This window comes from Gekko japonicus, unplaced genomic scaffold (genome assembly GCF_001447785.1).
Source record: "Gekko japonicus isolate JY-2015 unplaced genomic scaffold, Gekko_japonicus_V1.1 scaffold306, whole genome shotgun sequence".
Taxonomy (NCBI): Eukaryota; Metazoa; Chordata; class Lepidosauria; order Squamata; family Gekkonidae; genus Gekko; species Gekko japonicus.
In genome coordinates this window covers 775,498-789,323 of record NW_015172013.1, presented here as the reverse complement: position 1 = coordinate 789,323, position 13,826 = coordinate 775,498, and the positions used below count along the sequence as shown (strand labels likewise).

The 13,826-nt window shown below is 47.5% G+C and overlaps 2 protein-coding genes across 2 annotated transcripts in view; both read left to right on the top strand.

Annotated features, from left to right (window-relative positions):
* The window catches only part of RAB25 (RAB25, member RAS oncogene family), a 21,599-nt gene extending 20,082 nt beyond the window's left edge, over positions 1 to 1,517 (top strand). Inside the window, exon 5 of the mRNA XM_015420275.1 lies at positions 669 to 1,517. Within this exon, the coding sequence (XP_015275761.1) occupies positions 669 to 805 (137 nt within the window). The 3' untranslated portion in view covers positions 806 to 1,517. The remainder of the gene's footprint in view (positions 1 to 668) is intronic.
* A 10,079-nt stretch (positions 1,518 to 11,596) lies between these two features.
* The window catches only part of LOC107118058 (ras-related protein Rab-11A-like), a 39,817-nt gene continuing 37,587 nt past the window's right edge, over positions 11,597 to 13,826 (top strand). Inside the window, exon 1 of the mRNA XM_015420294.1 lies at positions 11,597 to 11,757. Coding sequence (XP_015275780.1) covers positions 11,718 to 11,757 — 40 coding nt within the window. The 5' untranslated portion in view covers positions 11,597 to 11,717. The remainder of the gene's footprint in view (positions 11,758 to 13,826) is intronic.

Below are 13,826 nucleotides of genomic sequence, written 5' to 3'. Positions count from 1 at the left end.
CCCTTCCCCCACTCTCTCTTTTGGAAACTAGGGTTGCTAATCCCCTATTTGGATCAGGGAATCCCCTGGGCCCCACCCCTCATTGTCAATCAGCTGGCCTGTTGGTGGACTTACCAGGAGCAGGAGGAGGCCCAGGTTACATTGTCGGCAATGTGGCAACATCACTTCCAGTGTGTGCTGGAAGTGATGTTATCACGTCAGTTCCATCTGGTGACACGCTGGTATTTGGGTAAAAACTCAATGATAGGAGTCATTTTTACTGTAGAGTTTTTGCCCAAATGCCAGAGCGTTGCTGGGACAACCCAGCATTATGATGTAACTTCCAGTACATGCCAGAAGTGACATCACCATGTCACTGGCGATGTAATCTGGGCCTCCTTTCCGCACCTAGTAAGCCCCCCATCCCCACCAGTTGCCAGGAAGGACCTGGCAACGCTATTGGCAACCCTAGAAGCCAGGCTAGCTGATGTCTTAAAAGGAACTGGGTAACGTCTCTAGAATCTGGACAAGAATCAGAAAACTGGCCCATATAGCAACTCTGTGTGGAAAGTTTCAAAGCTGGTAGTCTACAGAAGTGGAGTTCATAACAATGCTGCTTATCCTAATCTGTTGGCTGGAGGTGAGGACTATGAATTGAAAATAATAATATTTTTTCCCATGGTTCCTAGACATTTTCAACAAAGTGCAGAAACAGAAGCAGAAAAGCCCGCTTGACAACACAGTTGCGCTCTCTGCTGAAAACTCCAACGCCGTGTCAGCTTCTCCATCCACGGAAGGGAAGCGTACATGCTGCCTGAACCTCTGAATGGGACAGGGGCATATGGGGAACATCAGCCAAGTTGTGGGGACAATGGGAAGCATGTGCGCAAGTTCGCACTCAAATGCTGGATAGTTTGCGGTCGAGAGATGTGGTCTGCCTCCGGTCTCTGTAAGTGGCTGGTAGCTTATGGAGGAACTAAGCAATTCGCGTCACCAAGGACCATGAAAAATTCGCCGTTTCTGTAGAGCTATACATTTTTATCTCCCCACCACTCCAACTGGTCTTCCAGATCCTATCAAGCCATAGTTCTCTACACGTAAAAACAGGCATAATCCAGCAAAAATTAGCTTGTGTCAGAATAGGACTTTGCTATGACCAGCATAAATCCCAGCAACTGTAGTGAGGTTTACCCCTTTATGCTAACCAGATTGATTTGGAAGTATGCCGCACTCAGTTAAGTGGATTTTTTCTGGTAGTCTCTTAAACATGTAAAAAGGAACCCTGATGGCCATTGACCCTGAGAACCAACATGGTGCATTGAACAGTGTCCTACCAGGATCCTGGGAGACCTGAGTTTGAATCCCGACGTCTATGATGGAAGCTTACTGGGAGACCTTGGCTCCATCACAAACTCTCAGCCTGGCCTACCTCACAAGATTGTTGTGAGAATACAGAGGGGGTAGAACAATGTTCTTAAGCCACTTTGAGACCCAACTGGAGAGTGCAGGGGGTTGGACTAGATGACCTGCAAGGTCCCTTCCAACTCTAATATTTAGGGTTGCCAAACCTTTTTTCGTCCGCGGTGGGGGGCTCCCGGTCGGCGTCTTCTGCATAGAGTTTTCCCCTCAGATGGCTGTGGCCCCGCCCCCAGCATGCCCGGCATCATCACATCACCTCCGGGTGATGTGCACGCCGGGGTGGGGTTTCCCCCGGGGCCCGATTCCGCGGCAGCGGAAATTGGGCCTCCAAAGCAGGGGGAAATCAGCCCCCTGGGGGGACTTGGCAGCCCTACTAATATTCTATGATTCTATGAAAAGTGGGATATCAAGAAATAAATGCAAATAAAATGCATGCATTATTTTAAAGCAAAGTCAGCTTTGGGAAGGGAAGAGGCCTTTCTTTATTTTCTATTTGCATGGAGGCAGGGCTTTTTATGCAAATGAACATTCAGAGTTGGGATTTGGCACCTGCAGTCTTAAGGGGCATGGTTCATCCCCCCCCTATCAGCATTTTTGCCTCCTGCAAGACTAAACTCTTGCTGGATTTGCCAAATCTCTGTAACCTAAACGTTGTGTAATAAAAAAATAATTCCTCTGAATACAAGCCATCCAGAAGACATGAACACACCTGTGTGGGAATGGAAATCCACCAGTATGTGTACGTTTATATAAATATATGTATAAATATATGAAGAACATATTTTGTAAATAAATTGTGCTGGAATCTATTCTTTTAATGATTTTTTAAAATTATTATGATCTATCTCACTTGAAATGACAAAGCCAGGGAAGGAGGATTGATTGGTCAGAGAAATCTACTCCAAATTTAAGACTTAAGGGCTTGTTCTCAGGATATTTAGGGTTCCTATCGCACATTTCAAGCGTTCAAAGCACAGCACATACAGGGTTTCAGGAAGCATAATGGCAGCACAAGGCAGACTGCAAGTATTAGCTGGAGGGGGTTGAAGAATGAGAAAAGAGCAGCTTTCCTAAGGCTGTTGCCAGAGGCCGTGGCTCCTGTGACAAATCAGAGAGGTAAGGATTCTCCAAGGTGTGTCTTTTCCCACCCTTTTAAGTGGTGATGCTGTAGACTGAACCAGGGACCGACCGCCTGCATGCAAACCTCACGCTCTGACACTGAGCAGTGAACACTCCTCAATTACATATGAACCTATCTTACACCAAGTCAAACCAATGGTACATCTGGCTCAGTATTGTCTGCTCCGATTGGCTGTAGGGTCACCTGCTATGTGAAATCCTTTAACTGGAGATGCTGGGAATTGAACTTATGACCTTCTGCACACAAAGCAGGTACTCTACCACTCAGCCATGGCCCCTCCTTCATGGAGGCTTCTTCATAGAGTAACTGAAAACAAAATTAACTTCTTTGAGGTCAGTATGAGTGTAGACACCTCCCCCTCCCCCAGGGTAAAAATTAAATGGCATTCCTCTTACCGGATGTTAGCATTCATTAAAGCTTGAAGTGAATGGGAAGATCTCATGCAATTTCTGTGCATGTAAATCGGTTTTGCCAAAGGTCAACTTTGTTTCATTTTGTTTTTATTTCAATTTAATTTTTTTCTACACGGTTTAATTTTACTTTAATTTTTTCCTACACCATTCCCAGTTATGGATGCTATTGAACATTTGGAATGAAAGGTGCCAAAAAGCAGCCTGATATTTTGGTACACACGGTCTTCCTGCAAATCAGTCAGCAAGGCTGACAAGACGTGGGACGGTTCGCGCACAAGTCGACATGCTCAGGCTTGGCCTTTGCTGAGTCTCCACAAGGAGTAAATTGGATAATTCAGGAGATGGGAGCAAGGAGCCAAGAATACTACTTTTTGCATCTCTCCTGGCCAAATGTAATCTACTGGGCCAGGTGGTGGTGGACGAAGGTGCCCTCAAGTTGCAGCTAATTTACGGTGACCCTGTAGGGTTTTCAAGGCAAGAGACAAACAGAGGTGGTTTGCCCCTGCCTGCCTTTGTAAAGCAACCCTGGACTTCCTTGGTGGTTTCCCATTCATGTACTAACCAGGGCTGACCCTGCTTACACCCCAAGATCTGGCAAGATTGAGCTCGGCTGGGCCATCCAAGTCAGGGCCAGGGTCAGGTATCCCACCCTGAATTCCTTGGAGGAAGAGTGGAATAAAAATCTAATAAATGAATGGAATGGAATAGATAGGTTCAGGGGTCATTTTGTAGAAAAAGAGGTTCAGGAGCTCATTAGCATAACTTATTTGCATATGCCACACACCCTGACCTCACTGGGAGTTAGGGTTGCCAGCCTCCAGGTGGGGCCTGGGGATCTCCCGCTTTTACAACTGATCCCCAGCCGACAGAGGGGGGGGGGGAACGTGCAGATCTATCCTCACAGAGGAGGGAGCGCTTGTACCTGAATAAAACTTGGTCTTAAAGGTGCCACTGGACTGTTTAGGGCCGGGGGGGCGCTCTGCAATTTACCTGGCTGCTTCTTGCTCTTACTGAGGACTGCTGGGAGCAGGGGGTGGGGCTTGTTGCATGAGCCCGCCCCCTGGCCTCTTTACTGCCAGAGCTCCACTCCTGCAGGAATTGACCCCTGGATAGGTTTATTTAGAGACGGGTTTTGTAATGGGCAACGTGGGAGGAGTCCATCCAACTATACAGAGGTCTGAAGCATACGCTCCAAACAACCTCCGTGGTAATTAGGAAATTACCCCAAATCCAGAAAAACCAGCAATCTTGGCATGTGACTATGGAAGGAAACCAGCCCAACAACTTCCAAGTAGTCCAGTTAGTGGAGAGAAGGTAGATCTAAGGTCAGGATGTTGTTGTTATGTTGATCACCTATAATGAGAGGCTCTGTATGGGCCAGGATAGGGTAAGGATCATTTTGTGACCATTTCAAAATGTCTTAAGAAGCACAGGTGGTTTGTTGTGAGACACATGGGCATACCCAATCTCTCTTAGAACATAAGAACAGAAGAGAAGCCAATGGTGGATCAGGCCAATGGCCCATCCAGTCCAACACTCTGTCACACAGTGGCCAAAAATACCAGGTGCCATCAGGAGGTCCAGCAGTGGGGCCAGGACATTAGAAGCCCTCCCACTGTTGCCCCCTCCCCCCAAGCACCAAGAATATAGAGCATCACTTGCCCCGGAGTCCCTATCTATACCATGTGGCTAATAGCCAAAGATGGATCTCTGCTCCATATGCTTATCTAATTCCCTCTTGAAGCCGTCCATGCTTGAAGCTGCCACCACCTCCTGTGGCAGTGAATTCCATGTGTTAATCACTCTTTGGGTGAATCACTCTTCATTGCCTAGATTATTAGGCTGGCTTCAGTAATATCTACACTATTTTAAATCAGGGATCACTCTGCAGTTGTGCAGTAATTAACCGCAGAACCCAGATATGCATGAGATTGCTTTCTACTGAATCAGACCACTAGTCTACCTCCAGGCGGTGGCCAGTATTGACGTTAGACTGACTGGCCTGTAATTTCCCAGATCTCCTCTGCAGGGCTCATTTGCCGCTGGAACGGGCAGGAATGCTGGCAGTAAGAAGCCCAGGAGCGGCAAGCCCCACCCCATGCTCCCAGCAGCCCTCAGGAGAACCAGGAGGAACAGGAAGCAGCACGCACATGCTGCCTCCCTCTGCTTGCCACCACTGCCATATCTTTGCCACCAGCCAGAAGGCAAGGAAAGTTGGTCCTCTGGAACCTTTTTTTAAAGATGGGGGTTACATTACCTACCTTCCAGTCCTTAGGAATGAAGGCAGATTTTAGTGATAGATTACATATTTTTGCCAGGGGATCCACAAGTTAACATTTGAGTTCTTTCAAAACTCTTGCATGTATGCCATCTGGGCCTGGTGATTTGTCGGTTTTACTTTGTCCATCAGTCATAAGCCCTCCTCTCTCCTCATCTCAATCCGACAAGGGGCTTTCGACACTCCTTCTGCAATCTGCAGTTCTAGAGTGGGCAAGCACCACCCATCTTCCACAGTGAAGACAGAGGCAAAAAATGCATTTAGGAACCCTGCCATTTCCCTATCATCCTTTAGTAATCCTTTTACCCCTTGGTCATCCAAGGGCCCCACCTCCTCCCTGGCTGGTTTTCTGCTACTAATGTTTGCGGATGACACTAAGTTGTTCAGAAGCAGTGTGACGAGAACCAGGGAGGACTCTGATGTGCTCCAGAGGGATCTGTGAAGGCTGGGTGAGTGGGCGTCAATGTGGCAAATGAAGTTCAACCTGAGCAGGTGCAAAGTAATGCATATTGGAGCCAAAAATCCTAACTATAAATATACATTGATGGGGTCTGAACTGGCAGTAACTGACCGGGAGAGAGATCTTGGAGCCGTGGTAGATAACTCGCTGAAGATGTCAACTCAGTGTGCGACTGCAATTAAAAAAAGGCAAACACTATGCTGGGGATTATTAGGAAGGGGATTGAAAACAAATCAGCCAGTATCATAATGCCCCTCTATAAATCTATGGTGTGGCCTCATTTGAAATACTGTGTACAGTTCTGGTCACCGTACCTCAAAAAAGATATTATAGCATTGCAAAAGGTACAGAAAAAGGGCAACTAAAATGATTAAAGGAATGGAACACCTTCCCTATGAAGAAAGGTTAAAGAGGTTAGGGCTGCTTATCTTGGAAAAACTAGGATTGAGGGGTGACATGATAGAAGTTTACAAAATTATATGCGGGATAGAGAAGGTAGAGAAAGAAGTACTTTTCTCCCTTTCTCACAATACAAGAACTCGTGGGCACTCAAATTAATGAGAAGCAGCCTTAAAACAGAAAAAGGAAGTACTTCTTCACCCAAAGAGTAATTAACACATGGAATTCACTGCCACAGTCTATAAACAAGAGGGGATTGGATAAAAATATGGATTAGAGGTCCATCAGTGGCTATTAACTGCAAAGTATAGATAGAACTGATGCGCTGTATACTTGGTGCTTGGGGGGGCACAGTGGGAGGGCTTCTGGAGTTCTGGCCCCACTGGTGGACCTCCTGATGGCACCTGGGTTTTGGCCACTGTGTGACAGAGAGTGTTGGACTGGATCGGCCATGGCTTCTCTTATGTCCTTATCCGGCAACCCTACCCCCCATCCCTGACCAACGACCAGGTAGGACTTTGCAACTATATGCATAACTATAGCCTCAGGGGACATTTCCCCCGGGATCATTTAGCAAGATAATTGGTTGGATCTAGGCTTGCCAACCCCCAGGTGGGTCCTGGAGACCTCCTGGAATTATAACCAATCTCTAGACTACAAAGATCAGCTCCCCTGGATAAAATGGCTGCTTTGGAGGGTGGACTCTACGGCATTGTCCCCTGCTGAGGTCCTTCCTTTCCCCAAACCCTGCCTTTTCCAGGGTCCACCCCCAAATCTCCTGGAATTGGTAACTCTAGTTAGCTCCATGGATTCATTCAACAAGTGGAAGTTCTTTCTGTCACTGGAAGTAGCCTTCTCCAGAAATAGCTGATGACAGCATTTGCTAAAAATCCAGTTTGAGCCATCTGGAGAATTTGGGTGGGCAGAACTGGGAAGGTCAGGTGAGCAGAGTTTGGAGCACAACCACTTTTTTCTGTTTTTAAACCAGTAATTTTCCTGTTCTAGACACAAGTCTTCTTGTTCTGTCGCAAATTAAACATGCCTCCTTCCCCTAGATAAGAAGAAACCTTTGGTGGGGCAAACCAACACCCCAAATGAGCAGCATTGGTTTGCCCCACCCGCTGGCCTTCCCCGGCTATGGCCTTGCTGAGCAGGCACTGTTCTGGCCTGCTAACCCAACACTCATGTGTGGGCCCAGTTGAATTTCAGTGGAGACAGGCGCAACGCTGCACAAGTAAGTACTTAATATAATCATAGAATCACAGAGTTGGAAGGGGTCTTACAGGCCGTCTAGTCCAACTCCTGGCTCAATGCAGGATCAGCCTAGAGCAGCGGTTCTCAACCTGTGGGTCGCGGCCCCTTTGGGGGTCGAACTACCCTTTCCCAGGGGTCGCCTAAGACCATCGGAAAACACAAATTTTCGATGGTCTTATTGTTTTTGTGATTAATCACTATGCTTTAATTATGTTCAATTTGTAACAATGAAAATACATCCTGCATATCAGACATTTACATTACGATTCATAATAGTAGCAAAATTACGGTTATGAAGTAGCAACAAAAATAATTTTATGGTTGGGGGGGTCACCACAACATGAGGAACTGTATTAAAGGGTCGCGGCATTAGAAAGGTTGAGAACCACTGGCCTAGAGCATCCCTGACAAGTGTTTGTCCAGCCGCTGCTTCAAGACTGCCAGCGAGGGGGAGCTCAGCACCTCCCTAGGCAGCTGATCCCACTGCTGCACAACTCTGACTGTAAAAGAGATTTTCCTAATATCCAGCCAGTACCTTCCCGTCCTTAATTTCAACCCATTATTGTGAGTTCTCTCCTCTGCTGCCAACAGGAACAGCCCCCTGCCCTCCTCTAAACGACAACCCTTCAAATACTTAAAGAGAGCAAACATGTCTCCCCTCAACCGGGACCACCAGGTAGGGCTGCCAAATCCCCCCGAGGGGCGGAAAACCCCCCACCCCAGAGGCCCGTTCCCCAACGCCGGGGAACCGGGTCCTGGGGGGAACCCCGCCCCAGCGTGCACGTCACAGGGAAGTGACGTTATGATGCCGGGCATGCTGGGGGCGGGGCCACAGCCATACAGGGGAAAACTCTATGGTTTTCCCTTGTATGGTCGTGGCCCCGCCCCCAGTGTGCCCGGCGTCATAACGACACTTCCTGGTGACGTGTGTGCGGCGCGCGCTCCAGGATCCACCCAGGAGTCCCCCGCCGCCAAGGTAAGTTCCACTTGGCAACCCTACCTCTACACTCTCTCCATCCTGTCCACAGCCTTTTTGAAGTGAGGCCTCCAGAACTGCACACTATGCTCCAGATACGGCCTGACCAATGCAGTGTACAGCAGGACTATGACATCTGGTGATTTGGATGCTATGCCTCTGTTGATACACCCCAAGATCACATTAGCCTTTTTTGTCGCCGCATCACACTGGCTGCTCATATTTAACTTACGGTCCACGTGGCCAGCAGACATCATGTATAACTCAGGCTTAAACATTTATGTTTGTTTTTTCATCAAGCAGATTCATTCAGGATTGGGCTAGCTATAACTATTAGCCATGCTTATGGTGGCCTGTCACCAGGTGGTACCTGGAGATCTCCTGTAATTACGACTGGAGTCCCAGTTACAGAGATCAATTCCCCTGGAGAAAATGGCTGCTTTGGAAAGTGGGCTCTATGGCATTATACTCTGCTGAGGTCCCGCCCCTCCCCAAACCCCGCCCTCCCAAGGCTCCACCTCCCAAATCTCCAGGAATTTTCCTGCCCAGAGCTGGCAACGTTACATGCAGAACCTGCACGTCCAAGAAGTCTGTATCTGTCTACCAAATGGGTAAACCCACATTGGTTTTAATGTATAATTTTTAATGTATATTTCCGTTATGTTATCTTGTAAACTGCCTCCAGCTGGTTCCCCCGGAGAGGTGGCATAAAACTCCCCAAAATAAATAATTAAATAGATGCTGGGGTTCAGGGGTCATTTTGTAGAAAAAGAGGTGCAGGAGCTCATTAGCATAACTTATTTGCATATGCCACACCCCCTGACATCAGCGGAAGTGTGTCGGAAGGCAACACCCACCGCTCAGGCTCCACTGGACTGTTTTGGATTGCTAGTTACTGGGGGGGGGGACGTGCAGATCTGCCCTCACGGAGGAGGGAGAGCTTGTACATGAATAAAACTTGGTCTTAAAGGTGCCAATGGACTGTTTTGGACCGGGGGGCCGGGGGGGGGGCTCTGCAGTTTACCTGGCTGCTTCTTGCTCTGACTGAGGTCTGCTGGGAGCAGGGGGTGGGGCTTGTTGCATGTTCCCGCCCCCTGGGCTCTTTACTGCCGGAGCTCCGCTCCTGTGCGCTCCTGCAGGAAATGACCCCTGGCGGGGTTAAACAACAGAAACTGACTACTGCCGCTAAGGCTAGTGTGTGAGCTTCCCAGGAACATCTGGCAGATAGAGAATAAAACGGCCGATATTGTAATGCCCCTGTATAGATCTATGGTGCAGCCTTATTTGGAATACTGTGTGCAGTTCAGTTTCCGTATCTCAAAAAGAACATTGCAGAGCTGGAAAAAGTACAGAGGAGGGCAACCAGGATGATGAGGGGATTGGAGCACCTTCCCTATGAGGAAAGGCTGACAAGTCTGGGACTTTGCAGTTTAGAAAAGAGATGATTAAGGGACGACATGATAGAGGTTTATGAAATTATGCCTGGGGTGGAAAGAGTTCACAAAGAGAAATTTTTCTCCCTCTCCCAAAATACTAGAACTCAGGGGGCATCCAATGAAGCTGATGGGCAGTAGGTTCAGGGCGGACAAAAGGATATACTACCTTACATGGAGAGTGATTAAAATGTGGAATTCGCTGCCAGAGGATGTAGTGATGGCCACAGGCATAGACAGCTTTAAAAGGCGATTAGATAGATTCATGGAGAATAAGTCTATCACTGGCTACTAGCCATGGTGACTGAGGGGAACCTCCACATTCAGAGACACCAATCCTCTGAATCCCAGAGCCAGGAGGCAACATCAGGGGAAGGCCTCGGCCTCTATGCCCTGTTGTTGGCCCTCCAGAGGAACAGGTTGACCACTGTGTGAGCCCAGATGCTGGACTCAATGGACCACTGCTCTGATGCAGCGGGGCTCTTCTTATATTCTTACATTGGGGTAGGAAGAATGCTGGGGTAAGAAGATCTCTGGTCTCATCCAGCAATGCAGTACCGTAAATTTTCTACTCTTTGGGGCTGTGGAGATTAGGTTGAAAAAAAAAGTGTAGGTAGTACCTAAGGTTGCCAACTCTGGCTTGGGCAATTCCTGGAGATTTGGGGGCAGTGCTTGAGGAGGATGGAAGCTGGAGAAGGGAGAGATGTGATGTCCTCCAAAGGTGCCCTTTCCTCCAGGGGAGCTCATATCTGTAGACAGTTTCAGCTGTGGGAGAGTTCCAGGCCCCACCGGGAGGTTGGCAACCATAAAGTGATGCTGAAATCTATGAAAGGGACACCATAGGACTTCAGTAATCAGGGGAAACCTTTAGCGCTCTGAATGTGCCCTCCACTCTGCCATACGCTCAATGTTGGAAGCAAGAAAGAACTCCCAATATCTGGGAATGGTTGAAAAAGTTACTTTTTATGGTTGAGATGGACAAAATGACAAGAAAGCTTAAAAATCAAGAAACAGAAGATTTTTTTGCAGATGGGAAAGACTTTAAAGACTACTTGGAGAAATACTGGGATGTAAAAAACAATCTATTTTGCTTTGACAATCATTAAGGTTGGATGGACATTTAGATTAAATTTAAACATACATAGATAAACAGATAAAAAGATACATTACCTGAAAGAATTATGTTGTTAAAGAATTGGAAAAGGAGAAAAAATTTAAGAATGTAATACAGGTTTGAGCACTGTGGGAAGTCAGAAGGGGGGGAGATATTTGGATGAAAGGATATGAAAAGTTTGTTATATGATATATAATTTTACTTATTACTATATCCTAATAAAATTGTTTAAAAAAGAAAAGAAAAGAAACAGATATGCAATATTCGCACTACGGGCATTCCAGACTCAAGAATGTGGCTTTTGAAACTGCATAATGTAGATTAAAAAAAACTTTTTGCAGTGTCAGTGAAATACCTTCAAAGGACTCAGAAGCTTCTCGTGTATTAAAAACAGCCACCACACATCTGATCGGAGTGACATCAACCATGATCCGCTTATATACAAATCTGCAGAAATGAACCATTTCCACCCCACCCTGCTTTGTACCTTTTTCTCCCCAGGAATGAAACTCTGGCCCTTTAAAAAAAGAAACAAAGAGGTATGTCCCACCCACCTACCTGAGCCAGGTGAGCTCCTCGCCTATTAGCCTATGAAATTCCAGGCCCAAAAACAAGAGGCCAATCAGAGCCAAAGAAGAGGGCAGCAACCTAACCCATTGGCCACGAGAGAAAGGCTTTCTAAGGCCTTTCCCTGCCGGTTCTACCTGAAGCAGGTCTAAACCCAGGAAATCCCAGAGTAGTGAGGTCATCCTCTTTTATTTTTTTGGGCCCTGGGATAGAGGCACAGGTGTGCTCTCATACATTTTATAGGGGAGGCTGTAGCAGTTTTTGTGGGATCAGCCGACTTCACCATGCGTGGCAAGGATGATGAATACGACTACCTGTTCAAAAGTAAGTTTTGTTTTAAAGGCTCCCAGTCCCTGCTTATTCTGAGACTTGCAAACTTCTGCTTTCTTCCTGATGTTAGTAGACAGCTTTTTGCTTCTTATGACTTCCTGCTAGCCAGTGATTTCTTATAACTTTAAAATTACAACTCCCCCTTCCGTCTCTGGAAGCCGAGAGTTGCTGCCCAGTACTGTATTCTGTAACTACCCTTGGAGCACCCCCTCAGAGCTCCGTACAGACCTTGAAACTGCCCCTTTTTGTTCATAAAACTGCTGCCGCCACCCACCATTGTGGAGAACTTCCAGCCACATTCTTGTAGCTTCAGAGTCTGTCTTTTCCACCTACCCCCCACCCTTTGAAATACACCCCCCTCCACAGAATTGTACACAGCTCCATAGAATATGGTTCCCTTTTCCTCAACATATTCTTCCAGCTCTATCCCGTGGATTATTTCCTGCCAACTTGTCTTCCAGCTTCCCACAACCGCTGCCCATTTATTTCTCCTCCACCTATTCTTGGTTATCCATTCTGCCTCCCGGTTTTTAAAGCTGTTCTTTCATGTTGCTAGAAACCTAGCAGTTCAAAATGTTGTGTGGGGCTCTTGGTTTTGGGCAGCAGCCAGGTCTTCTGGGGTTGGTTAGCTGCCTCTTTGGTGGTGTTGTAGCCCATTAGGGCGGAAAGTCCCCGTATTGGGCATGCTTTGTCTGAAAAATGTTGACCACTGCTTAAAAACACGTTTCACTTGTGGTTCCGTCTTCGTCAAACTCTTGACGCTGGGAAGGGGGCCGGTTGAGAATGGCCTGCCCCACCTAGGGTTGCCAACTCCAGGTTGGGAAATTCCTGGAGATTTTGAGGGGGGACCTGGGGACTGTGGGGTTTGTGGAGGAGGGAGAGCACAGGGCAATATAATGCTGTAGTCGCCAGTCTCTGAAACTGCCCTGTCCTCCAGGGGAAATGGTCTCTGTCGTCTTCTGGGGGATCTCCATGCCCCACCTGGAGGTTGGCAAGCCTAGCCGCACCCCAGCTACCTTTTCTGCCTCTACTAATTCATTTAAATGTTGGCATGTGGCTTTTGGGAAAGTGGTAAGACAAATGGCAGGATGCCATGAAATTTCATATTTAGCAAGTATTGTGTGTTCCAGGTCTCGAGAGATGCATACAATAAAAGTCATGAGATCTCTGTTCACTGGATAAAAGAAAAATCTTGACTTTGACTGCCAAGGAGAGGTCTGGTGATTAAATAAATAAATACAGCATATTTTGATCTGGTCATTCTCATTTTCAAAATCAGCAGCGGACCTCGTTCACTGATGTAGCGATTTTGCTCAAGAGCTTCGAAAGCTACTTCAGATCGTGGGTCTATCCTTTGCGGCCATTTTCTTGGCCTCCCCTCCTCTAACGCAGAAATAACAATCTTGCCCTCCCTTAAGGGTCTGTTGGGAGGACCAAAGCATTTGTGCTAACATGGATGAAAATATGCCTGTAACACACACACAGCCTCCATTCTGTACCAGAGGTGACGGATATCAGCTCACCTGGAGAAGACGGTTGCTTTGGAAGGTGGATGCTATGGCATTATGCACCATCAAACATGTTGTGTCTGTGACTGCAGCCACATTTGCAAAGCCAACTCCCAAAGTGTGCCATGTGCCACCTGGTTAGAGTTACCAACCTCCAGGTGGGGCCTGGAGTTCTCCTGGAATTACCACAGATCTCCAGACAACAGAGATCAATTCCCCTGGAGAAAATGGCGGCACTGGCAGCTGAACTCTATGACATGTCCCCTCCCCCTCCTTTGGTGCCTGTGGGCTCTGTGGTAACCACCAACACCTTTCCTGCGAGCGACCCAACAAGCGTTTTCAGAGAGTGGACAGGGCCAGAAGTGCTTTCGCCCAGCAAGTATGGATGCTAGCCTCCAGGTGGGACCTGGGGATCCCCTGGAATTACAGATCAGTTCCTCTGGAGGAAATGGATGCTTTGGAGTGTGGATTCTGTGGCATCGTACCCCAATGAAGTCCATGTCCCCCCAGGCTGCACCCCAAAATCTCCAGGAGTTTCCTAACTTTGATTTGGCA